This window comes from Salvia hispanica, chromosome 5 (assembly GCF_023119035.1).
Source record: "Salvia hispanica cultivar TCC Black 2014 chromosome 5, UniMelb_Shisp_WGS_1.0, whole genome shotgun sequence".
Lineage (NCBI taxonomy): Eukaryota > Viridiplantae > Streptophyta > Magnoliopsida > Lamiales > Lamiaceae > Salvia > Salvia hispanica.
In genome coordinates this window covers 13536801-13563213 of record NC_062969.1, presented here as the reverse complement: position 1 = coordinate 13563213, position 26413 = coordinate 13536801, and the positions used below count along the sequence as shown (strand labels likewise).

The 26413-nt window shown below is 38.9% G+C and overlaps 3 protein-coding genes across 3 annotated transcripts; all 3 read left to right on the top strand.

Annotated features, from left to right (window-relative positions):
• Positions 1–4224: 4224 nt before the first annotated feature.
• LOC125187867 (glucan endo-1,3-beta-glucosidase 8-like) lies at positions 4225–6203 on the top strand. The gene is made up of 2 exons (XM_048084511.1): positions 4225–4707; positions 4878–6203. Exons 1-2 carry the CDS (start codon positions 4337–4339, stop codon positions 6004–6006), a joined length of 1500 nt encoding a protein of 499 aa, XP_047940468.1. The 5' UTR covers positions 4225–4336; the 3' UTR covers positions 6007–6203.
• A 4412-nt stretch (positions 6204–10615) lies between these two features.
• On the top strand, positions 10616–11416 carry LOC125186275 (zinc finger Ran-binding domain-containing protein 2-like). Its single transcript, XM_048082630.1, has 3 exons — positions 10616–10983; positions 11080–11150; positions 11265–11416. The coding sequence occupies exons 1-2, from the start codon at positions 10673–10675 to the stop codon at positions 11147–11149; spliced, it is 381 nt and encodes a 126-aa protein (XP_047938587.1). The 5' UTR covers positions 10616–10672; the 3' UTR covers position 11150; positions 11265–11416.
• An 8107-nt stretch (positions 11417–19523) lies between these two features.
• LOC125189464 lies at positions 19524–25013 on the top strand. Its single transcript, XM_048086739.1, has 3 exons — positions 19524–22911; positions 23014–23912; positions 24030–25013. Exons 1-3 carry the CDS (start codon positions 19524–19526, stop codon positions 25011–25013), a joined length of 5271 nt encoding a protein of 1756 aa, XP_047942696.1.
• Positions 25014–26413: the final 1400 nt, after the last annotated feature.

Here is a 26413-nt window from a genome sequence, read left to right as displayed (position 1 = left end):
CATATATAAAAGTCCCAACTCCTATACTATATTTCGTTTAATAAATGCCTATCTCAGTAATTACGCATTGTTATACACTAGTGTAAGGGCATGTATGGTTTCCACTATATAGGCCTTTCTTATGAGTTTCTTTTCTTTCTTGTGTTGGCCATCTCCAGCAGTAGTGAGGGCTCTTCCACGCCCGTCGCCGCACCACCTCTGAGTGTCTTCTATTGTTTACCTTCCTTTTCCTTTCGACTTGTGCATTTTAGATCTATTTCTTGTTCGTTCTTGTTAAGTGTTAATTGTTGTTCGAATTGGATAGAGTTTGGTTAAAAATGTAGTACTATGTGTTACCTTGTATTGGAATAAGGTATCTATTTTCATGACAACGGTCATTTGCACTTGTACAAATTCAAAATAACTTCATTATAGAAATGAAATTACTTCATTATATGAGTTGATCTTCTGCAATGAAGTGCATAGCATTGTTATAATGACTTATATTTAATATTGATATTGAAGTAACTTCAATTATTTAATGTAATGTATTTTCACATTTATGATGTATAATAAAGGTCAATCATCCTGAATTATAGTGTCGTAATATATATTTGGATGATTTTAGACATACAACAATATCCTTATGAGACAATAATAAGAGCATCTAAATTATAGCGACGTAATATTAACTTGGATGATTTTAGACATACAACAATATCCTGATATGACTATAATAAAAACATCTACAAAGGTATAGTTAAAGAGAAGTAACTATCATATTCATCTTTACAAATACTCATTCTCCAATATAGGAAGGTTATTTGAAAATGTAGTTTGACAATAATACCAAAGGTAGTTTGAGAGCTTACAGTTGAAGAAATGTTTTCCATGGTATTTGACTCTTCCTTGCATAAAACACACGAACCATCATCAATTCTAAACATTGAGATGTGAAGTCTTAACTTATGTATTGAATTTTCATTGAAGAATAAACTAAAGAAGTAGTTGCACTCGAGGAGAAGCAAGTTTCTCCAAGCAACGCATCCTTGCCAATGATATATGGGTTGGGATATGAGCGAAGGACCCGTTGGATATATTGATCTAAGAACCCATGTATAAGAGTTTGTAGCAGTCTCTCTAGAATCAAATATCTAGTTTGATCAACTCAAGAGCATGGAAACCTCGACCCGTTGACTATATAATAAGCCAAGAACTTTGGTATGTTGAATGCCTCACCTAACTCAAAATGTATTGATAAGTTCTAAACAAGTGAAATACTCTACATAGAGAATTCAACTTATAAAGACAAAGTCTCGTTTTGTTTATGATCAACGGTGCGTCAAAATGACATGCTTACAAGTTATTTATATACTAGAATGGACTCTTGAGAGCTTCATGTCATTAATACCGCTTATGATTATTAAAATTATTCATAATAAGTCAAAAGTACCTCCTAAACCATTGGTGTTGACTCTAGCACTATTAATGTCACTTGATAAACACAAAAATTAACTTAAAAAGACTCTTCATTTTGGCTTATTCATTATGCACGAAAATGCTTCAGCTTATCTTCAATGTTGGCCACTTGGCCTCTTATGTGATATGTAATGAGTCCAAGCTTCATACATTGTGCAGTCTAGCAACTTGTATAATATTCACCATATGGTCCAATGTAGATTGTTTTTGGATTTGTAACTTTTATTTTAACAACTAAAAGTATTATAGACTCCTTTATCATTTTAGCTCTAGCTCTTATAATTGGCATGCTTTGAATAACCAAATTCTATCTTATTGTCCTTATGTAACAGTTGGGGTGCATCTCCATCTAAAGCTATTGGATAACATGCATTACAAAATTAGAAATGAAGAAAATACAAGATTAGTCGAAAAACCAATCCTCAAATCCCCCTCATTTTTCTTAAAAACGTTGTGATCTATGGCTAGATGAAAAACCTCACCTTTTTTTCTTGCTAGACAAAGAGATTGGTTCTTCAAGAAAACCTCATTTCAAAAGCTCAAACCAAAGGGTGAGCAAAAGACAACAATACAACAAAGCATATAACCAATTCAACAAATAAAAATTAAAAGTCTAGACATTCCCCTTCTATTCAACCGTCCAACCAAAATGTTTTTTGGCCCACAACTGTCCAACTCTCATACAAATCCATTTTTTCTTTGTCACTTCTTCATCAGTTGAGTTTCCTTCTAAACATCTTGATAGAAATTTATGGGTTCCATTTTAAAATTAATTGGTGAAAGAAGGAATGATCCTTGAGACTTACATAATGATTTCGTTCTAAACATTTTGAAGTGATAAAAATTTATGAGTTCCATTTTAAAATTAATCGGTGATAGAAAGAGTGACCTCTGATATAACTTATATAGTTATTTTCAGTTTTCTCTACATTATTCTTTAGTTTAAATTGCTAATATTCTATCTCAAATCCTTCAATATGAACTTCGGACGAGTTCGACTTTTTTTCGTTCCACAATGGTCACAAATCACCACCATCACTATTCAGTGTGACATTTCTGATGTTGGGTCTCCTCAACCAGTGTCATTTTTTAAAGTAGGATTTAAATAAACTCTGGGATTAATTTTTTTTTCATACATTAAAACTGAAGGGATAAGAACAAAAATTGTACTAAAAGCCAGTCCACCAACCAAATCAAAACTATCTGCTGAGTGGAATATAAGGTACTAATATTGTTACATTTTATAGTGTTTCATTAAATCATATTTATATTTTATGGTCGTTGGATTATATTTATCCTTTCACTTTTGAAACTTAATCACTAAAGGACTACTTTAAACTTTTGATGATTTTTCTTGCTTTATATATCTATGATACGAAATGACTAAGCTTTTGTTCCTTAACTTTATTTTGTTATTATATTTATTTATTTGTCTTAGGACATGCAATTTCATCATTCTTTATTCATAGATTGATAGTGGTTGGTCAGCCTAAAGCCCAATAAAATTATGATTAAACTCTAATAATTTAACCGAACTTTAAACTTAAACAGATAAGACCAAGAACATAATTAGTTGTAGCTTGCTAGAATTAGCCAAATTAAGATATCTTAAACCCTATAACTATCTACAAAAAACAATTCTCCATTTATCAACCTAAATGATTTTAGTGTGTGTGAGTAGAAGATTTTAGTGACAAAATTTATCGTTGAGTATGAATGGCTGAACCCCAAGTAAACCATAGAGTCAACACTCTATCAAACATGCTTTTAAAGAGATAAGTGAAAAGAATACATTAATCTTAACTGGAATAGCACCATATCTTTTGTGACGACGAGAAAAAAGTTTGTGAGGAAAAATTGGAAAAAGCTGAAACATTAATACGAAAAGCAAAATGAAAAGAAAGAAAGGAAGATTTGCAGTGGGATGAGAACACGTAGATTTGGGGTGGAAAGTATGCATTTTTGAAGGGCTAACTTCAAATCCATTAAAAGCATTATTTCACTATTTAATATGCATTGCCTAATTAATTAAATAATGCTTCTTATAATCCTTTTTAATCAAAAGTCACTTCTTTTCAGCAACAAAGTTATCACACCAACCTCTTACAAAACTTATAGTACTAATATATTTTGTGTTTTACTAGCTGGATAATATTGGTATTGTTAATCTTTATAAAATTAGTAATGCATACTCCTATATATCCATTTTGATTCTAACTAGACCTACTAAATTTAAGGATGCTTTAGCTAGCTCATTTTATTTTTTTTGTTTTCCCTATATGTTATTGTTATAGATAAAAATAAACAAATAATTCTGCTAATAAATGTTTCATTTTCACTTATTATATTTAGCAAGTGAGTCACACATTTCAGTAACTCAATTTATTAACATTTTATGATAAATTCAATATAAAAGTAGGATAATACTTACTTTTCGATTAATTTTTCATTACAAAGGCTACGTGAGCTGATCAACTATGGTACAATTATTGGTGGACGGAGGAGTAATACAGAGGCTCGCGAGTGGGCCGACTTGACTCAATTGTGGCCTACCATCTGGTAGAATCCAATTGGCTTAACGCATCAGAGATTAAATCTTTGCATGGCATCGTCATGCTCAACTTTACATCTATTATCATCATTATTCAATTTAATTCAATTCAATTCCAACCTACCCCATCACCATTCACACACTTTTCACAGTGGGTCTCCTCGTAATCCCATGCATAACTGAATAACAGAATTAAGAAACGAATCTGTTTATTCACCTCTCCGTTTCCAATCTAATTTCTTTCACACCATAAAAACAATAGAGTAAACACCATTACTATAACTAAACCCCCTTTTTTCTTAGGCACAATATATCCCCTCAATCAAAATGGAGAGAAGACAGTTAAATTATCATGAAAATGTGGCTGTTTTGTTGTGCGTGATTATAATGATGTCAGAATCATCAGCAGCAGCAGCAAGCAGCAGCAATAGCGTGGGAGTGAATTGGGGCACAATGGCAACACATCAATTGCCTCCTTGGAGCGTGGTTGATATGCTGAAAGACAATGGTTTCAACAAGGTGAAGCTGTTCGACGCCGACGAGGCCATCTTGGATGCATTATCTGGCACTTCCATCGAGGTCATGCTCGCCCTCCCCAACTACATGCTGGCCGAGATCAGCTCCGACCCCTCCATCGCCGCCTCGTGGGTCGACGCCAACGTCACTGCTTACGCCTACCCCGGTGGAGTCAACATCAAGTAAGGCTCTTCATAATTAATTATATAGTCAATACATTTATCCGAGAATAAACTAATTAGTACGTGTGAGTGTGAGTTGGCCTAGTGGTAGAGTCGCGGCCTTTAACTTTCAATTCATTTGCTAAAAGAAAATAATTTTCTGAAAAAAAACTGATTAATCTCGTCTGTAGATACGTAGCCGTTGGAAACGAGCCGTTTTTGAAGACGTACAACGGGACCTACTTGCAGCAGACGTTGCCAGCGTTGAAGAACATTCAGGAAGCTATCAACAATGCCGGCCTCGGGTCAAAGATCAAGGCCACGGTCCCGTTCAACGCCGACGTATACAACTCGCCCGAGTCGAACCCAGTGCCGTCCGCGGGCGAGTTCCGCGCCGAGATACGCGATCTGACGGTCCAGATCGTCCAGTACCTCTACTCCAACGACGCCCCCTTCGTCGTCAACATCTACCCGTTCCTGAGCCTCTACGGAAATTCCTACTTCCCCCTCGACTTCGCCTTCTTTGACGGCTACAACAAGCCGCTCCGGGACGGAAACAGCGTCTACACTAATGTGTTTGACGCAAATCTGGATACCCTGCTCTGGTCGCTGACCAGAGCAGGGTACCCTGGCATGAAGATTGTAGTTGGTGAAGTGGGATGGCCCACTGATGGTGACGTCCATGCAAATGTACAGAGTGCTAAGAGATTCAATCAAGGTCTAATCGAGCACGTGATGAGTGGGCAGGGCACACCTCTGAGAAAAGGCAGAATAGATGTTTATCTATTCAGCCTGATCGACGAGGATGCCAAGAGCATCGACCCAGGAAGCTTCGAGCGACACTGGGGGATATTGGAATTCGATGGTAGGCCTAAATACGAGCTCGATATCTCGGGCTCGCATCAGAACAGGAGCCTTGTGGCCGTGCAGGGCGTGTCCTACATGGCGAGGCGGTGGTGCGTGTTGGACCCACGCGCCAAGGACGTTGAGTGGGCTTTGGCGAAGAATGTGGACTACGCCTGCAGCCGGTCTGATTGCACGGCGCTGGGCTACGGCTCGTCGTGCAATCACCTGAGCCTGCAGGGGAACGCGTCGTACGCGTTCAACATGTACTATCAGTTGAAGGATCAAAATGAGTGGGATTGCGATTTCGCGGGCCTGGCCGTGATCACGGACCAGGACCCCTCGGATAGCAGATGCAAGTTTCCTGTTATGATTGCTTATGGCAAGCGTCCTGTGCTGATGCTGCACAAGAAATTGGTCAACATTTTGCTTGTGGTTGCTGAGGGTTGTGTAGTGTTTCTGCTTCTTGTGTCTTAGGTTGTTGTGATTGATCTTACTCTTACTTAGATGGATTTAGGACAGAAACAGAGTTTCTATTTCTAATTTCATTGTATATTGCCATTTAATTTCCTCTTTGTCTGAAGACAAAAGGAGGGGTGTGTTTTGTATGTTTGATAAGAATCATGCCACTCGATTCTAAAAACGTTTATGCAACCATCGATTTCGTAATCATAAAAATATCATTTGAATCAGTGTTTGTATGACAACTTTTCTAAGTATAAAAATGATACTATAAAGTGTTAGCTCAATTCAAATTTGACCTAGTCACAAGCACCCCATTCAATCACTATAGATAATGGGATTGTTAAAATGTATACTTTGATGCATCCGTTTACATAAAAATATTGCAAAAGTTAATCTTAATATTCCACCCCTAAAATTACAGGTGTGGTTGTGAATTGTTTTTTTTGGTGTGGTTATGAATTGCCTCGCCTAATAATATGATTGGTTGTGAATTTAATTTTGAATTTTCCAACTAAAAGTAAACCAGTACTTCAATTCTAAATATGATACTAGTATTTTATTTTATTTTCTTTTTTTTTTATTATCTTTTTGTAACAATTTCTCATATTTGCAATGGAAAGTGGGTATTTTGAAATATTTTATAGTTGAATTTGTGAGGGTGAAACGAAGGGTTTAGAGCATTATGGGGAGTTTACTGAATAATAGTAGTATTTCAGATCCTGGGGATACTGTATGGGCTGGGTCCAATTAATGTAAAGCGTGTACCCCGTTTAACATATACTGTAATTAACTTTTTAAAAGTAATTATTATCCTCCACCCCAATTAGGAAAAGGCTTCATGGTCGAAAGGGCTAGCTGTTACTCCCTCCGTCCCATAAAAGTTGAATCGTATTTCTTTTTAGTCCGTCCCAACAAAGTTGAAGCATTTCCTTTTTTAACTAAAGACAAAACATCTAATCACTTTTACTTTATTCCATCATTTACTTTACTCTCTCTTATTTTTTCTACTTTTTTCATCTCTCCTATTTATTTAATATAAATTCTTAATATCCGTGCCCAAAAGTTTTGTCTCAACTTTTATGGGACGGAGGGAGTATTATTTAGAAAGCTAATTTATGATCTACGTCATTCTCTCTCTCAAATACACGTACACATTTAAGACCAAATCTCATGACTGATCGAAGAATTCATAATTAATTGGAAGCAAATGATAAATATAATTTCTATAAAAGGAAAACAAGAATCTTCATTCGTGAAATTAAATTATAATACCAATTTCAAATGATAAATATAATTTCTCTATAAAACAATAAGTTGCGTCTCTCGATGATTTGGAATGATATAAAAAATCACTATCATATACGAATAAAAAAGCAGTGGCTATTTTTCACGTCGCCCAGTCTTTAGGATGTGGATTCCTTCATGTAACTATTTTGGAGAATTAACAATATCCTCTTCTTTTTCTGAGGGAATAAATGGGTAAGTAACTACTAGTCCTAGCTATTGAATAAGGAATTATTTATTTTTATATTTAATATGGAAACTGTGATTCTCTCTTATCGAATCCGTGGTCAACATATCACGTGAAGTCATACCACGTCAGCCTTCCGGGGCTCCACTGAAAATAAAATAAAGATATACTAGTACTACTTTCAAAAGGAAATTAAATAACTTCAAATCTTCAAAGTATGTAGGGCTTCCAACCATGAACCATCCACAATAAGATCTTGAAAACCGCCCCATTTTCAACCGCAGCTCGTTTCGCAGTCATCAATGTTCACCTCATCGAGGTCGAACGGGCCATCATGCAACCCTGTGAGCAGATTAGACGAAGCAGCATGTGTGTCGCCTTCCCAGTTCGCATGTGCCTGCCTGCTAACCTTTGTTTCGGATAAATTCATTCATCTCGTCATGTCGTGGATCATATTGATTAAAAAGCTCGTTGGGTCCATTGCTCGTTAAATTGCCAATTGCCATTCAAGGATAAAACATGGAGTACTCTCTTTCTGCTGTGGGGTACATTACAAAAACATTTACTAGCTTATTAAAAATAATAAAAATAAAATGAGATATTTTATCGTCCACGTTCATTTTTGGTAAAAAAAAGGATACGGAGTAATATTTTAATAGACGGGCTAAATATCAAACTATATATTTATGATATTCCTGGTCCCTGGATCCTTCTTCATTTCAATATTCAGGGGCTTCATCTAAAGAATTTATTTTTTGTTAAAGTTTTTTTATTTTTTTCTAGGAGAAGGGGGTTCACCACATGCTCAATGGCGGTTCAAATAGGACAAAATGAAGAATAAAAAATATGAACGTAACCAACATCTAACTTAGTAAATATAGTATCACTTCAATACTTCACCTAACGATTTTTTAAGTAAAAAACCTTTGGCGTGCATATTTATAAGCTTTAGCTAATGTGCATTTTTGGAAGCAAAAACGTCCCAATAGTAGTAAAGATTTTATTGTAGTTTTAATTAAAAAAATGAAAATGGAAATTGTGTATGTGGAATTACTGTAAAATGCATTATGCTCACAACAAATTAAAGTAGAGGCAAACAGAATATTTGATCCATCTGGACTCACATTTTATCCTAATTAGCCTATTAATTACCAAAAGTCAAATTTATCTGATTCGTTGTAACACAATGGTCTCCAAAGCAATAGATTAATCTAATAATTGAGTCATATATTCCTCTCGATCTATTTTATTCGCTCACTCCCATAATAATGTCAGCTTTTTAGGTGTAAAATAACTAGGAATCTTACAAATATGAATAAAATTATAGCCCTTCAGTCAATTATTTCAGACAGGCAAAAGCATTGCAGAATATACCCTATCTATTTTTGAAGCAAAAAGATAGTAGTAACTTTTTTTCATGTTAGCATTGCACTAAAAAATTCTTTACAATTAAACTGGAATTTGGCCTCCTTAATTAGTGGAAAATTTGAGAGGCCGTTTTATAGCAGTATCTACTTTTTTTTCTTTTTGTAGCTTTTTTGTAGTTGCTCTATGAACTCAAGCATGTTAAATGCATAGTAGGAGTAACCACATGCATGCATTATAAAATTGCATCCAAACAAAAATGGTCAAAGAAGGTATGTACATAATCATTAAATTGCACTATAATATTGTTGAAAATTGCATGCAAACAAAAATGGTCAAAGAAGGTGGTTCTACATCATTATTCAAGCCGGATCGAGTTTATAAAAACATGAAATGTGCCTGATTGGTTTAGTGGTAAGAATATGTTACCAACCAATAAGCCTTTTTTTTACCAAACTAATTGAATTATTACGATTTGTGAGCAATTTTTTTTTTAAAAAAAAGATGAGTAACTCAATATAGAAGGAATATAGAAGGGTGCAATTGAGTATTGGAATTTGACAATGGATGTGCATTATGAGGAATAGATTCCAATTTTTTTACACTAGCCTGAACCACATTGACCGGACCATATAAAACCTCTATATGTATTTCCAACATCTTAAAAATACCATTGAAAAAATAGTTTCATTACATTTTATCGTATTAATTGCTAATATACACCATGATGTAACAATATTGTCATCATAAATATTATTGATTACATAAAAATTTACATGTGAATACAGGTGATCAGACCCCAACTTATTTATTAGAGAAGAATCGTATGACTAAGTGACAATTGTCTGAATAATAAGATACTGAAAATTAAGATAAAAATGTTTTAACTGGTGGAAGACTGGCATAGTGATCCGAGTCCATCCCCTCATTATACATCATACACACAGACATATATCTTTGATTTGACTGGGACAATTAATTCATGTATATAAATATAGTATATGGGGGTGAAAATGAAATAATATATGGAGGCACCTCACAAATAACATCTACCGGCACCTCACAAATAACATCTACCCCTCATAATGCCTAGCTACCCCCGCAAATGGGCATAGAATACCGAATAATATTTCCAACTCTTTTTCTGTAATAATGCATATCGAATCACCCAAAAGGCGCCATTATTGATCCATCACTTGTTTTTTCCAACTTATAAGTTTTAACCATACACCCCCACTCTTCTCTCTGTTACAAATTGTGTTTCATATTATACTAGAATAACAGAATAACACGGATCTAGAAATTCTTAGCAAGAGGAGCAAAAATATACATGGAGAAATTTTTAAAATTAAAGAAGGGTTATTAGTGGAAGATTAATACAAAAATCTGTATAGTTGGTTATATATATATTAAGAATGAATTATGAACCGGGGCATTTGCCCCATCCAGCTTAATGCTAGATCCGTCCCCGACAGAATTACATTTTCTTTCAAAATTGCATTTAAAATTTGATTAGCGATAATTGGAATAGTCCATCAAATTTAGAGTTGGTTATTTTTGACACTCATACTATAAGACTTGAGGTAGAAGGATTTTATAATGCACGTTTGTGGATAGGAAAAAAATGTGTCGTCAGATAGGAATCCCATGTTAAGAGACAAATCGACAGAAAACACAAGTTTTAGGGTCCCACAATTGAATTGAAGGGCCTCACACTCAACTAGGAGTAGTATATAAAGGCCATGATATCCATTCTCCTGATTTACCACCACCTTCAAACAATCCCACACACCACATCAGTTACTTCCAATTCCAGCAACAGCAAACACATACTCTACTAAAATGAGCAGAGAAGGAGGAGACTGGATGTGCCAGGCGTGCCAGCACATCAACTTCAAGAAACGGGAGGCGTGCCAGCGGTGCAGCTGCCCCAAGTACTCCACGGCCGCTGAGGTGGAGGCGTATGCCGCGCCGCAGAGGACGGAGGTGATGGCCGGAGACTGGTATTGCGGCGCCATGAACTGCGGCGCTCACAACTACGCCAGTCGAAGCACCTGCTACCGCTGCGGCGCTGTCAAGACCTACTGCACCTACGGCGGCTATGCCTACGAGGCCGTTCCCGGCTGGAAAACCGGCGACTGGATTTGCAATCGGTAATTGCTAATTACACACATCTTTCATCTTTACCCAATTTCAGATTTTATTGAATTATATTGCTAATTTTTTTTTATTTTTTAAAATTTTTGCAGACTAGGATGCGCCATGCACAACTATGCTAGCAGGACGGAATGCTATAAATGCAAAACACCCAGAGAGTGAGGTCATTTCTCTCTCTAAACATACAAATGTAGATGGTTTTGGTAGTAACTAACTAATCTATGTATTTAATTAATACTAATAATTTTTGTTTTCTTGTGATTTAATACTAATGCAGGAAGAGCAAGGGTAGGGAATTGGAAGATAATTAGTAGGAGGGAGTTGAAGACGTGCTCTTTTCTTCTACTTTTATTATACTAGAATTTTGTTTTACTACTTTTTTCAGATTTCATTTGAATTAATGAGCATCGATCGATGACAAATTGTTAATCCCACTGCCATTATTTATAGGTTAAGTATGTTGTGACTAATTAAGGTATATATTTTTCTAATATCTCATTTCAACGTTGGATGAATTATGAATGTAGTAGTTTAAAATAGTCATGTCAGATTTCACAAGGCACATCCAAAGACATATTTTCGCAACAAGTTTTATTGGGTGGATAATGTTTCCCGAGCAACATAATTTTTTTCATAAATAGTCTTTTTTCACTCTTCACTCTGAATCAAAGTGCGATAATATTTTTCCATGCAAGTACAATATCACAATAACCTTTTCTCGTGCCAGAAACGTCGGATAAAAAAGGTGGGAACTACTAGCATTTGATAAATTTTTCTTGTATATACCCCTTGTTTATTGTAATACTCCCTCCGTCCTCGATTAGTTGAGTCCGTTTGACTCGGCTCTAGTTTTAAAAAATATAGTGGCAAGTGAGTTGAAAAAGTTAGTCGAATATACGTCCTACTTTTATATATTAGTTTTAAAATAAAATGTGAGTGTAATAAGTTAGTTGGATGTATATTCATTACCAAAAGTAGTACTTCATCCGCCTCACTCAAGATGTCTATACTCTTGGTGGCATGAGATTTTAGGATGAGCTATTAGTTGAAATTATTAAAGAGAAAAATGTAGTTGTATATGTTAAATGAGGAGAGAGTGATTCATTTTTAAATATAGAAATTGGACACCTTGAGTGAGACAAATTATAAAAGAAAGGTGGACATTTTAAGAGAGACTGAGAGAGGTAGGGTTGTCAATTAATTTTGGATGGACGAAAAAAGGAATTAGTGTCAATCAATCGGAGTGAGTATACTATTTTGAGAGTTTTTAAAGGTATTCATTTTGATTTTGAGATGAATTTCAGTTTTGTTTTAATTACGGCTATTATTGCTTTTATTTTACTACTAGTATGTATTTATTTCTACTCTTATACATTTGTTGCACATGATTTATTGTTCAAAAGATTATGCTATGATTCTACAAATTCCAATTTTTTATCCATCAATGAGTGAATTAGTCTAATCGAGCTTGCTTGGTGAAGAATTAGCAATGATTGACGTTTACTACCAAAGTTACAATTCTCATTTTCATTGTAATGTATTTGCTAAATCTTTTTTATTGTGTAATTGTGTTTTAAATATGGCAACAAATTGCATTTACTTTTTGCAGTCTCTAAAAATGAACTTTGATCTACTAAATAGATATGTTGAACATGGTGTGTTGAGACGTGGGAGTTTTTAAAAATTCAATGCCAAAATCGAAAATCTAATGCCAAATATCGTTAGAAATTTTCAATATAGATGTTTTATGCATGGTCATTACTCATTAGGTTTATATAGATATTAGATATTTTGGATTTCAAATTTTAAAATATCCCAACTGAACATCAAAAATTTTAAAAATGCTTCTTTATCCGAACTGAAAATCTCAAAAATTCAAACCAAATTATAAATTCCCGCGAGTTCAGATTAGATTTTCGGATTTCATATATTTTGCTTGCCTTTAATTATATGGACCAAAAACTATCAAACTGAAGTTCGTAGATTCAAAAGGTTCACTTCTAATGAACATGCCCAATTTTAAACTATAATCTTAACTTTAATTTGAATTAATCAGAGTAGTAGTTATAAGAGCATCTCCAACGGTGCTCAAACGGTGTGTGAGGACGATACGACGTCGAGCTCCCTTGCGGGTGACTAGCTGTAGTGAACGTTTTGCCGCTGAGACCACGACGATCTGTGTAGCCGACGCGCCGTGGCAACAACATCAGCAATTCTGGAGTTTGGAGAGCAGGTTTGGCCACCCCCTGCTAGGCGGAGTCCCCTGTTTCCCCTGTTTTGCCTTGCCATTCTGCTGGGTCAGATAGTCGCCTTATTTCCTAAATTGGGAGCTTCATCATTGGAATTCCTCGTCGTTCCCTTGTACTCTTGACTCAACTTTATTTTACCCAAATATTACCTGCAAGTGTACAGGGTTATTGTAGTGAATAAGCAAGAGTATATCGTATCCCACAGAGACAATTAAGTGTAAACCTAAGTACCACGAACCAATTTCAACTACTATCTAGACGATCCAAATTTTTGGTTTGAAACTAACACTACTAAAAGCATATAAATCAAAGATTAAAAAGAAAAGCACTTAAACAAGAGAACAAAGAAGCAAGATGCAGACAAAGATGAAGAAATATGCAGAATTCAAGGATCCGATGCACAACTCATAGCCTAACCCAATTGACATTAAATTACCATTTAAAGTCTCCAGAATTGTTGAATCAATCACATATATGAATTTAACCCTTTCCCAAGGTGAGAAATCCGCAGATTAAGTGTAACAATTGAAGTCCCCTTCTAATTCTTAGACTTAACTCCCAACAGATCGATTAGATTAATGACCCCACTCAGAATCTCAACTCTCCCGAGTTTTATTGAATTAAGGTGTGAATTATTCCTATTTTCAGACTAATTATTTCACCTCCCGATTACTCTAAGAAACCCTACACTACCAATTGGTGATCAAGCAATTGACAGGAAAAAGCGCAGGAATAAACCAAACAATTACAAGAGCTAGATAAAAACAAAGTCAATTGGATTAAAACTATGAATCAATGCATCTTCACCAAGAATTCTACATAAAAGAAGTTTAGCTACTCATGTTCATGGTAGAAAACAAATAGAAACAAGGAAAAACAGTGGAAATCATGATCCGAATTGCAATTGGCGGAAGAATTGAAGCTTGAATCTCCAATCTTCTTCCAAGAGTCCTTCACAAAGAGAGAGATGTGTTTTGTCGCTTGTGGAGAATGCCTAGAATTGACCTAATTCTTCCTTCTTCTCTCCTCTTCAAAAAATTGCGTTTCAGCTCTAAAAAACGCCAAAATGACGGACCCGGCCGGGTGGAACTAATCCACTGGAAATTCACCCGACCGGGTGGGAATTCTTCGGTACTCTCTGGAGTCCTGCAGGCTTAATTACGCCACCCGGCCTGGTGGAATTATAGGGTAATAATTCACCCGGTCGGGTGAGATTTTCTGGACAGCGCAGTTTTCGTATAACGGCCATAACTTCTTCTACCGAACTCCGATTGAGGCGTGCGAGATACCCACGCGAAGATATTTCGAAGACGAAGAGATTGATATGCATTAGGGGCTGATTAGCCTTCAAAATATCTAGTAAATATTGTCTCAAACCAAGGCTGCTGCACATCCACATATATTGTACCTTTTATCTACACATTCTTAACAAAATGGTCAACATACCAACATAATAGAGAAGTTGATATAAACACGCCTAATAATGACGAAATATGCTCAAATTCATACAAAACCATCCTCTAAAACCATGTAAAATCCAAGTATGTCAACTCCCCCAAACATACATAATTGCTAGTCCTCGAGCAATGAAGAAAAAAGAACTAAAAGAAGACTTGAATTTAAAGGGATTTTAGACATCATCATCGTCTCAAAGAATACAGAATAAAGGAGCATATCACAATACAAATTCCATCAAGTTAAGATGTCGAATGCACTTTTACTACTAACTCGTATATCACCTTGGATTCATGCTTCACTCGGATGTATATATGTGTGTTTATTCACCTCACTCAAAAGTGTATAAGATATCAAGTAGTCGCTCAAATTCCGTCCTATCCACATTATGTACAAATTTTGCTCAAGTATTCTTGGGAGTATATTGGTTCAGTCCAAAAATTTTCAAATTCCGTCCTATCTACCTGACCCAGCAGATTCCCGAAGAGTACTTAGCAAACTGATCCAAATTTTTTTCAGATTTTTTTTTCTTTAGGAACATAAAATCTTTTTGTAATTTTCTGATTTTTAAAATGTTTTTGGATTTTCTTAGAAAAATATTCACAAGAATTAAAACTCGACTAAAAGAATTTACAAAATGAGCTTCTAAAGTATCCTAGGACTATATAAATGCAACCAATAGACATAAAATGGAAAGAATGAGGAAACTCCGTGGCCCCATAGGCATTCTTTCAGCCACATGTAACTGGAGAGCTTTCCTTCTTCACTTCAGCCTTAGTTTTTTTCAACCTTGGAAAGTTGGAAACACCTTAGATAAGAAGTCATGCCTAGACAAAAGAAAACGATCAAAAACAGGAAATTGAAGAAAGTCGAAAGCTATTTACGGTGTCATAGAAACAAAATCAAGTAGATAACAACATAGTCCCCGACAAAGGCGCCATTTGAAGATCGGGTTTTTGCACGTGTGTCGCAAGCACGTGTCCCTCCTTTTAACAAGATTTATAATTTTACCACTAAACTAATGCAACGAATATTACTAAGTATAAGCGGCAAGAGTGATACGCTCGGATTTTGCACTATTTTAAGGCCATTATTTGGTCCATTTTTTATGTCAAAGTCACTGTACACATCCATTATTTGCGTATTTTCATCTATTTTGGTATTTTGACGTGTTTTGTGAGAATTTGCATAATTGAGCCAAAAAAGGGAGTCAAAACGCAAAGTCTGGAAATCTGGAGTCGGGACGGCGACCGGCAAAGCAGTGCAGCGGTCCGCCTCGGAAAATTACACTTGGAAGAGAGTCTCGCCCGGCGACCGTCGGAAGTCGTGCGGCGGTCCGCCGCCGGAGGAACAGAGACTCTGGACTCCAACGCGGCGACCGCCGGCCAAAGTGCGGCGGCCCGCCTAAGAAAGGCGGTGAATCCGAATTGCCCTAGATCTGCTCCAAGATTTACCATATTTTGAAGATCTTTTTCTTCTACAATGAGGATTGGTTTTCCCTTATAAATAAGACCTCAAGCTTCATCAAATTAGAGAGCTTCTTTTTGCAAAATAATTCACAGAGATTAAAAGCTAGAGTACTTCAATTGTGCAAGGAGTTGAAGAAGGATTTCAAGAACAATAAGGATTCAACCTACGGGTTTTATTTGCTTTAGTTTTATGTTCAAATTGTTTTCCCTTCAATCTATGTGTTTAGCTTATTTCATTATGTGTAACTAAACTCATAGGATTCTAAGGATGTGTTAGTAACGACTTTGGTTATACAATTCATTTTTCTATTTAATATCCGTTTTGTTTTTACTTTATTTCTTCCCTGATACGCTCGGATTTTGCACCTGTTTTAAGGCCATTATTTGGTCTGTTTTTGATGTCAAAGTGCTACACGTCCATTATTTGCATATTTTGTCTATTTTGGTATTTTGACGTGTTTTGTGAGAAATGTGCATAAATGAGCCGAAAAAGGGAGCCAAAACGCCAAGTTTGGGAATCTGGAGTTAGGACGGCGACGCGACCGCCGCGGATGTGTGCGGCGCCCGCCGGCGCCCGGCGGGCAGATCAATGCAGCGGTCCACCTCGGAAAAATGTGCTTGGAAGAGAAGTCTTATCCGGCGACCGCCGAAGATGTGGGGCAGTCCGCCGCCGAGGGAGCAGACTCTCTGGACTCCAACGCAGCGACTTGGCCGGCCAAGGTGCGGCGGCCCTCCGGAGAAAGGCGGCGAATCTGAGAAGCCCTAGATTTGCCCCAGGTTTTACCATATTTTGGAGATTTTTTTCCTTCTACAACAAGGCATGGCTTTCCCCTATAAATAAGACCTCAAGCTTCATCAAAAAGAGAGAACTTCTACTTGCAAAATACTTCATAGAGATCAAGACCTAGAGTACTTCATTAGTGCAAGGAGTTGGAGAAGGATTTCAAGAACATCAAGAACGACAAGGATTCAACCCACTGGTTTTATTTGCTTTAGTTTTATGTTCAAATTGTCTTCCCTTCAATCTATGTTTTTAGCTTATTCAATTATGTGTAACTAAACTCATAGGATTCTAGGGATGTGTTAGTAACGACTTTGGTTATACAAATTCCTTTTTCTATTTAATATCCGTTTTGTTTTTACTTTGTTTCTTCCCTAAGTAGTTTTGATGTTGCATGATTGAGTGACACAATTGTGTATGATTTAATATAACTTGCTTCATAACTGTGACAGAGTTCTAGCGAGTTAGATTCACTTAGTAGACACTACAGTTAGCTTCCCTTAAAACGACACTGTTAATTGAGAGTGAGGACTTTTCAAGGGTCTTAGGAGCTTTTTGGAGTTACGTGTTAGGATTGACAACCCTAATCTTGTAATCAACATTTGTATCGCATGAGCATAAGCTAGGTGACTCGTCCTTTCAAAGTATAAACTGTGCTAGGGTATTGTAGTTGGAATTTTGTATAACCATAACTGTGAACACACATCCCTGGGATTCCCTTATCTCTATCGTCTTTCTCCGTGTTTTATTCTGCTTTTAGTTGATCTATGCTTTCTATTGTTTTTAGTTTTTCAAAAGTTTTCAAAACCCAATCGTTTTTCCAGATAGTATTTGAGTCTTAGTAGAGGATAGACACTTTGTGTTCGTCTTCCCCGTGTTCGATATCAGGTACTAACCTTTAGCTATACTATATATACTCTGTATACTTGCAGGTTTATTTAGTGCTAATAAAAAGTGTATCATTCCCTAAGTAATCCTGATGCTTCATGATTGAGTGACACAATTGTGTATGATTTAATATAACTTGCTTCATAACTGTGAGAGAGTTCTATTAGATCCACTTAGTAGACGCTACAGTTAGCTTCCCTGACAAACTCGTATTTTAGTGTCATGATTGGTATGTTGATATGCTTAATTGTTGAGTTTTTGTGCTCAAAATGGTTATTTCCAGCCAATTACTATTTGTTTCGGAGTTCACGTGTTTGTTGAGTGTTTTAGGCAAAATAGGCAAAAAGGAAGTGAAACAGAGTCTCACCCGGCCGGGTGAGATATTGGGCAGAAAAGCCACCCGACCGGGTGGCATTGAGAAGCCGCGGAGAATACAGAGAGTTCGAGTGAAGCCCCACCCGGCCGGGTGATTTTACAGTACAACAATTCTACCCGGCCGGGTGGAACATTTTGGCCTGCGTAATTCCAGAGAGTGCCAAAAGAATCCCACCCGGCCGGGTGATTTTCCTGTACAATAAATCCACCCGGCCGGGTACGTATTTCTGGCGATTTTCCAAGCCAAAACGCGATTTTCTGAAAGAGGGAAATAAGAAAGGAAAGCTAGGGCAACTCTACTCATTCTGGACCGCTGTGAAAGACACGACCGATCTCTCTCAAGCACTCTTGGAAGAAGATTGAAGATTCAAGCTTCAATTCCTCCGCCAATTGTACTCCGTATCATGTTTTCTATTGTTTTCCTTAGTTTAGACTTGTTTTCTTCCATGAATATGAGTAGCTAAACATTACATGTAGAATTCTTGGTGAAGATGCATTAATTTCATAGTTTTTATCCAATTGATTTTATTCTTACCTTGCTCTTGTAGTTATTTGATTATTCTTGGGTTTATTCCTTTCAATTGCTTGATCACCACTTGATTGTGTAGGATTAATTAGATTAATCGGGAGATGAAATAATTAATCTGGAAATAGGAATAGTTCACACCTTAATGCAATAAAACTCGGGAGAGTTGAGGTTTTGAGTGAGGTCTTTGACCTAATCGAGCTTTTGGGAGTTAGGGGTTCAGGATTAGAAGGGGACTTCAATCCTAGCACTTAATCTACAGGTTTCTCACCTCGGGAGGGGGTTTAATCTATAAATGTGGTCGACTTAGTAACTCTAGAGACACCAAAAGGTAAGACAAATTGATTGGATAAGAGCTTGGAATTGTGCATCGGATCCTTGAGTTCTACAATTTTCTCCATATTATCTTTTCACTCTGTGTTTGATTACTTTTATTTATCTATTTTGTTTGCATTATATGCTTTTCATAGTGTTAGAACAAAACCAAACATTTCCTGATTCTCTAGATAGTAGTCAACATTGGTTCGTGGTAGTTAAGTGGATACGAATTTGTCTCTGTGGGATACGATATACTCTTGCTTGCTATTTGCTACAATAGCCCTGTACACTTGCAGGTATTATTTGGGTAAAATAAAGTTAAGTCAAGTTTTTGGCGCCGTTGCCGGGGACAATTTTGTGTCATTATAGCTTAATATCGTGATAATAATAGAGATTACTAATCTAGATTTTATTTGCTTTATTTTTATTTTTAATTTTGAGTTCTCTAATTCTTGTGTGTCCTTGGGCAGGTTGTATGCACACGCGTTCTAAAGGTCCACCTTTAGAGCCAATCGATCTTGAGATCGAAGCATCCAACAGGAAGAGGAACGCACAGAGAAGGTTAAACCAGAGGATTCGGGTATCTTCACCCAATCATAGGCGTCTACCTTCCCCTGTCCAGAGAACTCCGTCACCTAGTCCATCTCCACGCCCATCTCCAATCCTAATGGCGGACGCGGAGAACAACAACAATGAGGATCCTGTTATTCGTCAACTTCGTGATCAGATGGCCAACATGCAGAGGCAGTTGGATGAGCAGAACGCGAGACCACCAATCCAGCCCGTGCAGAATCTGTATGCATATAGACGGGTTAACAATCCACCAATCAATAATGCTGGGATTGCGGCCAACAGCTTTGAGTTAAAGCCGGGATTGATAAACAGGGCAGAGGCAAACGCATTTGGTGGAACAGGTTCAGAAGATGCCAACAAGCACTTGACCAAATTTATACAAATCAGCAACACGGTGAAGGCTAATGGGGTCTCCGATGATCAGATTCGCCTCAGATTGTTCCCTTTTTCTTTGAAGGATGACGCCAGGGATTGGTATGATAGCATGGATCCCAACTCGGTCGAAACTTGGGACGCAATGGTTGAGCTTTTCTTGGATAAATACTATCCCCCGAGCGAGGCACTAAAGCGCCAAGCTGAAGTCATCTCTTATGCAATGCACCCTCAAGAGAATATTCACGAGGCATGGAAGAGATTCAAACACTTGATGAAGAGATGCCCCAACCACGGGTTAAGCCCGGGGCAACAGATCGTAACCTTCCATAGAGGAGCCACTCCGGAGGCAGTACGCGAGTTGAATATGAGCGCAGGGGGGTCACTACTTTGGCTGGGAGAAAACGAGGCATTAGAGGTGATTGAGAGGGTGGCCTCCAACGATGATGGGTGGAAAAATGAGAGAAGCAAAACCTACAGGGTGGCATCCGCATCGGATGTTGACAAGATGGACATAATGGCCAAGCAGCTGGATTTCTTGACTAGTAAGTTCAGCAGTATGGAAACAGAGCCAACTGGGCTCGAAAGTGAAGAGGTGAATTACGTGCACCAAGGAGGCAACAATCGGAATTTCAACAACAACTACCGCCACCATCAAGGGAGTGGTAACTTCAACAGCTTTGGGAATAAGGCACATCCCAATTTGTCTTATGGGAATCCTCACAACGCCCTGCAGCCACCTCCGGGGTTTCAAGTGTCGAATGGACAGATCATTGAGCCGAAGAAGAATGAGCTTGGAGATGTCTTGATGACGTTTATGAAGCAGACAGGGGAAATAATGGCTAATTCTGATAAGAGACTGAAGCAAGTAGAGACAGATGTGCAGAGCCTAGGCATTCACATGAAGAGCATCGATACTCAGATGAGCCAGATTTCACAGGCTGTGGGTATTCAACATCAACCGGGCCAGTTTCCCTCACACACCATTGTCAATCCCAAGGACTGCAAGGATTGCAAAGCCATCAATCTGAGGAATGGCAAAAGCTATGAAGGTCCAACCATGCCTGCAGAGAAGGAGAAGATCTCACAAGAAGAGGTGGTTATAGAAGATGTAGTGGAAGAAGAGGAAGAGCCAGTGGAGGAAGCACCGCCTCCCAAGGCAAACATCGTGATACCTGCACCTCCAGTTGAAGTTAAAATTCCATTCCCACAGCGGGTGCAGAAGAAGAAGCTAGATGATCAGTTTTCTAAATTTCTTGACATTTTCAGAAAGGTACACATCAACATTCCGTTGGTAGAGGCGTTGCAGCAAATGCCTAGCTATGCCAAATTTCTGAAAGATGTTATCTCCAAGAAGAGGAGATGGGTGGAGCACGAGACCGTCAACTTGACGGAAAGCTGTAGTGCCATTATCCAGAAGAAACTGCCCGCTAAGATGAAAGATCCTGGAAGCTTCACTATATCATGCATAGTGGGGGATAGCCAAGTGGGCAAGGCACTGTGTGACTTGGGAGCGAGCATTAATCTTATGCCGTTCTCGTTCTTTAAGAAGCTGAAGATTGGGACACTGAGGCCCACCACCATCACACTCCAGATGGCCGACCGATCTGTGTCGTATCCAAGGGGGATTGTTGAAGATATACTCGTCAAAGTCAATGACTTCATCTTCCCTGTGGATTTTGTGGTGCTTGACATGGAGGAAGACCGGGATGTTCCTCTTATACTGGGAAGACCTTTTCTAGCTACAGGGAAGGCAATGATCGATGTGCAGAAGGGAGAGCTCACACTCCGACTTAATGATGAGAGCGTCACATTTTCTATCTACAATGCAATGCAGAGGCATGATGATGAAGATGCAAGGAGAGTGGAGCACTGCAACATGGTTAAAGTGGTCGATGATTGTGTAAAGGAGGTGGCTCAAGCCATCTCACCACAAGACCAATTGGAGCGATGCTTATCGCAATCTATCTTCTCTCCTTACTATAATGATATTAATGAGCCTAATACTGATTTGTTAAACTTTGTAGGTGTTCTCAATTCAGCAGAGGAGATCCCTAGGTTTCGACAGAAATTCTTACCATTGAAGGATCCAAATGAAGAGGAGAAGAAGGAGGAAAAGAAAGAGGAGTTGAAGCCGTTGCCGTCACACCTTAAGTACGCATTTCTCGGGGAGAATGCTACTTACCCGGTAATTGTATCATCTTCACTCACTACTAATGAGCTTGATAAATTGCTTAGAGTGCTTAGGAAGCATAGGGGTGCAATTGGGTGGTCCATCTCGGACCTCAAGGGGATAAGTCCTACGGTTTGCATGCATAGGATTCTTGTAGAAGAGGGGTCTAAACCCAAAGCTCAAAACCAAAGGAGACTTAACCCGATAATGCAAGATGTGGTGAGGAAGGAAGTGCTTAAGTGGTTGGATGTCGGGATTGTTTATGCTATCTCGGATAGTGATTGGGTAAGTCCCACCCAAGTGGTAGCTAAGAAGGGTGGGATGACAGTAGTAAAAGGGGGAGACGATGAGATGATAGCCACTAGGTTGGTAACCGGGTGGAGAGTGTGTATAGATTATAGAGCCCTTAACGCCGCGACTAGAAAAGACCATTTCCCCCTCCCATTTATTGACCAGATGCTAGATAGGTTGGCGGGGTATGAGTACTATTGCTTTTTAGATGGCTACTCCGGATATAATCAGATCTTAATTGCCCCCGAGGATCAATATAAATCTGCTTTTATTTGTCCTTATGGTGTGTATGCTTTCAGGAGGATGTCATTTGGCCTTTGCAATGCCCCAGCTACCTTTCAAAGGTGTATGATGTCCATCTTTCACGACATGGTGGAAGAAATAATGGAAGTCTTCATGGATGACTTCTCCGTATTTGGTAGCTCCTTTGATAATTGTTTACGGAATCTAACTCGTGTGTTACAGAGATGTGAAGAGACACACTTGGTGCTCAACTGGGAGAAGTGCCATTTTATGGTGAAAGATGGCATTGTGCTCGGGCACAAAATATCTGCAGGAGGACTTGAGGTGGACAGAGCTAAGATAGTGGCGATTGAGCAGTTGCCACCACCATCCAACGAGAAGGCCGTGAGGAGTTTCCTTGGTCACGCCGGGTTCTATAGGCGGTTTATTAAGGACTTTTCTAAAATTGCTAGGCCTTTATGTCATTTACTTGCTAAGGATGTCAAGTTTGAGTTTTCTCTTGAATGTTTGCAGGCCTTCGAGACATTGAAGAAGGCGCTTGTGAGCGCACCCGTGCTCATCTCACCGGATTGGTCACAGCCGTTCGAGATCATGTGCGATGCTAGTGATGTGGCCGTGGGATCTGCTTTGGGCCAGAAAAGAGACAAGATTTTCAGGGTGATCTACTATGCAAGTCGGACACTGGATGCGGCGCAGGCAAATTACACTACTACCGAGAAAGAAATGTTGGCGGTGGTATATTCGTTCGATAAATTCCGTCCCTATCTCATTGGGGCGAGGACTATTGTGTTCACCGATCATGCCGCCATCCGCCATCTTTTCGCCAAGGTGGATGCCAAGCCGAGACTGATACGGTGGGTCTTACTTCTACAGGAATTTGATTTAGAGATTCGAGACAGGAAGGGATGTGAGAACGTAGTAGCCGATCATTTGTCGAGATTGGAGCACTGTTTTGAAGGAGAGAATTTGAAGAGGCCGATAAACGAGGAGTTCCCCGATGAACACCTCTTCTATGCTCAAGGTTCATCGCCATGGTACGCGGACATTGTGAATTTCCTAGTAGCCAAGGTGGTCCCGGAAGGCCTCAACAAGTATCAAACGAGGAAGTTCTTTCATGATGTCAAATTCTATTTTTGGGATGAGCCGCTCCTATTCAGAAGATGTGCAGATATGGTCATTCGAAGGTGTACCCCCGATGAACAATGGGAAGCTGTGATAAGAAATTGCCATTCAAGCCCCACCGGAGGTCATTTTGGAGCAAATCGAACAGCGATGAAGGTGCTCCAGTGCGGATTTTATTGGCCAAGCATTTATGGAGACTGTCAGAAGTTTGTTCTCCACTGCAATGAATGCCAGAGGACGGGGGGTATCTCTAAGAAGAAGGAAATGCCGATGACTACTATTATGGAGATAGAGCTTTTCGATGTATGGGGGATCGACTTCATGGGTCCCTTCCCGCCATCCTCCGGTCAACAATACATCCTTTTGGCGATTGACTATGTCTCCCGTTGGGTAGAGGCAATTCCTGCTCCGGTCAATTCCTCTAAGGTGGTGATAAACTTTGTGAAGAAGAACATTTTCACGAGGTTCGGGGCACCGAGAGCCTTAATAAGTGATGGGGGGTCTCATTTCAAAAACAAGTGGCTGGAGGTTGTGTTGAGCAAATATGGTGTCAAGCTTCGAATCACTTCTCCTTATCATCCCCAAGCCAATGGTCAAACTGAATTGGCCAATCGAGAAATCAAAGGCATCTTGGAGAAGACGGTGAATGCCAATAGGAAGGATTGGGCTTTGAAGCTCGATGATGCACTTTGGGCATATAGGACGGCTTATAAAACGCCGATCGGCATGTCACCTTACCAGTTGGTGTTTGGAAAATCGTGTCATCTTCCAGTGGAGCTTGAGCACAAATCATATTGGGCGGTGAAGCAGTTGAATGCTGACTACTATAAGGCCGGAAAGGAAAGGCAAGCTTATCTGAACTTGCTCGATGAGTTTAGGAATGAGGCATTTGAGAACTCAGCAATCTACAAGGAGCGCCTCAAGACGTACCATGACAAGAGGATAGAGAAGAGGGAGTTTTTCCCCGGAGATTTGGTGCTACTGTTCAATGCACGTCTAAAACTCTTCCCCGGGAAGCTCAAGTCAAGGTGGTCCGGCCCTTTCAAAGTCAAGACAGTAATGAAGAATGGAGCTTTGGAGCTCGAAGCTGATGATGGGCGAGTGTTCACGGCCAATGGTCAGAATGTGAAGAAGTTCCACTCTATGGAGCAAAAGGAAGAGGTGTTCCGTCTCTCCTTGGAGGCACAGTGATACACTATGGAGATGTCGAGCTAACGACTTTAACCAAAAGCGCTTTAGGGGAGGCAACCCCTAGTAGGTAACTCTATTGCTTTTTGTGTGATTTGTCTTTCGATTTTTGGTGTGTTTGTTTTTCTTTCCTTCTTGTGGCTTTCGTATCTTTAGTTTTTTTTGTTTTGTTCCCTTTCTCAAGTATCTCATCGGATGTGGATTTGGTTTTTGCGGGGGAACTGACATTTTGCAGAAATAAGTTGGAAACACTGGTAAAAAGGGAGTGAAAATTCGGATGGAGAACAAAAATCTGCCCAGAACAAGTCACCCGGCCGGGTGGTTTTACCACAACAAATGTACCCGGCCGGGTCATATACTTTGCAAAGAAAAATTCCAGAGGGGACTGTATCACGACCACCCGGCCGAGTGAATTTTCTGTTCAACAATTCCACCCGGCCGGGTCACGACCGAACAGCGTCGGGATTCCAGTGAGTATTAATTTTCTTTCACCCGACCGGGTGGTTTATAAGTTGAGAAATTCCACCCGGCCGGGTCCGACGCTGCGAAACCTATGTATAAAAAGGTATGTCCGATTTCTACTTTCCTCACCCGCCCCCTCCACCCGCCTCCCTTTTCCCCCCCAATTTCTCTCCCTCTCACACACAATTTCACTCAACATCTCACTCATCCACCACATATTACACCCCCTAGCTTCAATTCCTTCTTGCTAGAGTGTTTTGGTCCGATTATTTTGTGTATTTAGAGGAGTTGTACCAACACACTTGGGAAAGGGCCCTACTTTTCGATTTTTCTCTCACCACAAGCAACAAAGGTATGTTCTTCACCTCTAACCCTCTCTACCCATGGATATGATGTGCAATGTGTGATGGGTATGAAGTTTGTAGCCTCTACAAGTTGAATTGGTGATAGTCTTGTGCTTAATTTGTGAAATTGTAGGGGTTTTGGTATGAATTTTGCTTGTGGTGAAGTCTTTGAGTATGCATTGTTGACTTGAGAGGTTACATTAGCTTGTTTGAGTTGAGTTTGAATTTGGGCATGAATAGGGTTGATATTCTTTCGATGTGAGGATTTTATTGTTGAATTTTTTTGATCTATGTAAGTTCCGGGATTGAGTCTATCTCCCTTCAAGGATTTTGGTGAACAATAGGCATAGGGATTGAGTCTATCTCCCGAAAATTGCTATGTTGCGTTTATAGATTTTAGAAATCGAGTCTATCTTTCTAATTTCTAGCTAGATTACTTGTATGTCCTAAAGTTTGGGGGAGTCACTAACATTTCTCTTTTTAGGTACCCACTACTGATGGCCCCGAGAACACTCAAACCACAGAAGGTCGGTGTCACCCTTCGAAAAGGGGAAAACAGGAAATGGGAGGCTTTGGCGGCACTAGACAGCATACCGT

Excerpts from the sequence above, each read along its gene's own strand:
- LOC125187867 (XM_048084511.1), top strand. The coding sequence starts at position 4,337 with ATGGAGAGAAGACAGTTAAATTATCATGAAAATGTGGCTGTTTTGTTG. Across the intron at positions 4,708-4,877 it reads CCCGGTGGAGTCAACATCAA|ATACGTAGCCGTTGGAAACG; the intron begins GTAAGGCTCTTC and ends TCTCGTCTGTAG.
- LOC125186275 (XM_048082630.1), top strand. The coding sequence starts at position 10,673 with ATGAGCAGAGAAGGAGGAGACTGGATGTGCCAGGCGTGCCAGCACATC. Across the intron at positions 10,984-11,079 it reads GGCGACTGGATTTGCAATCG|ACTAGGATGCGCCATGCACA; the intron begins GTAATTGCTAAT and ends AAATTTTTGCAG.
- LOC125189464 (XM_048086739.1), top strand. The coding sequence starts at position 19,524 with ATGCACACGCGTTCTAAAGGTCCACCTTTAGAGCCAATCGATCTTGAG. Across the intron at positions 22,912-23,013 it reads TTGTTTACGGAATCTAACTC|GAGGACTTGAGGTGGACAGA; the intron begins GTGTGTTACAGA and ends AAATATCTGCAG. Across the intron at positions 23,913-24,029 it reads CCGATGAACAATGGGAAGCT|TTTGTTCTCCACTGCAATGA; the intron begins GTGATAAGAAAT and ends GACTGTCAGAAG.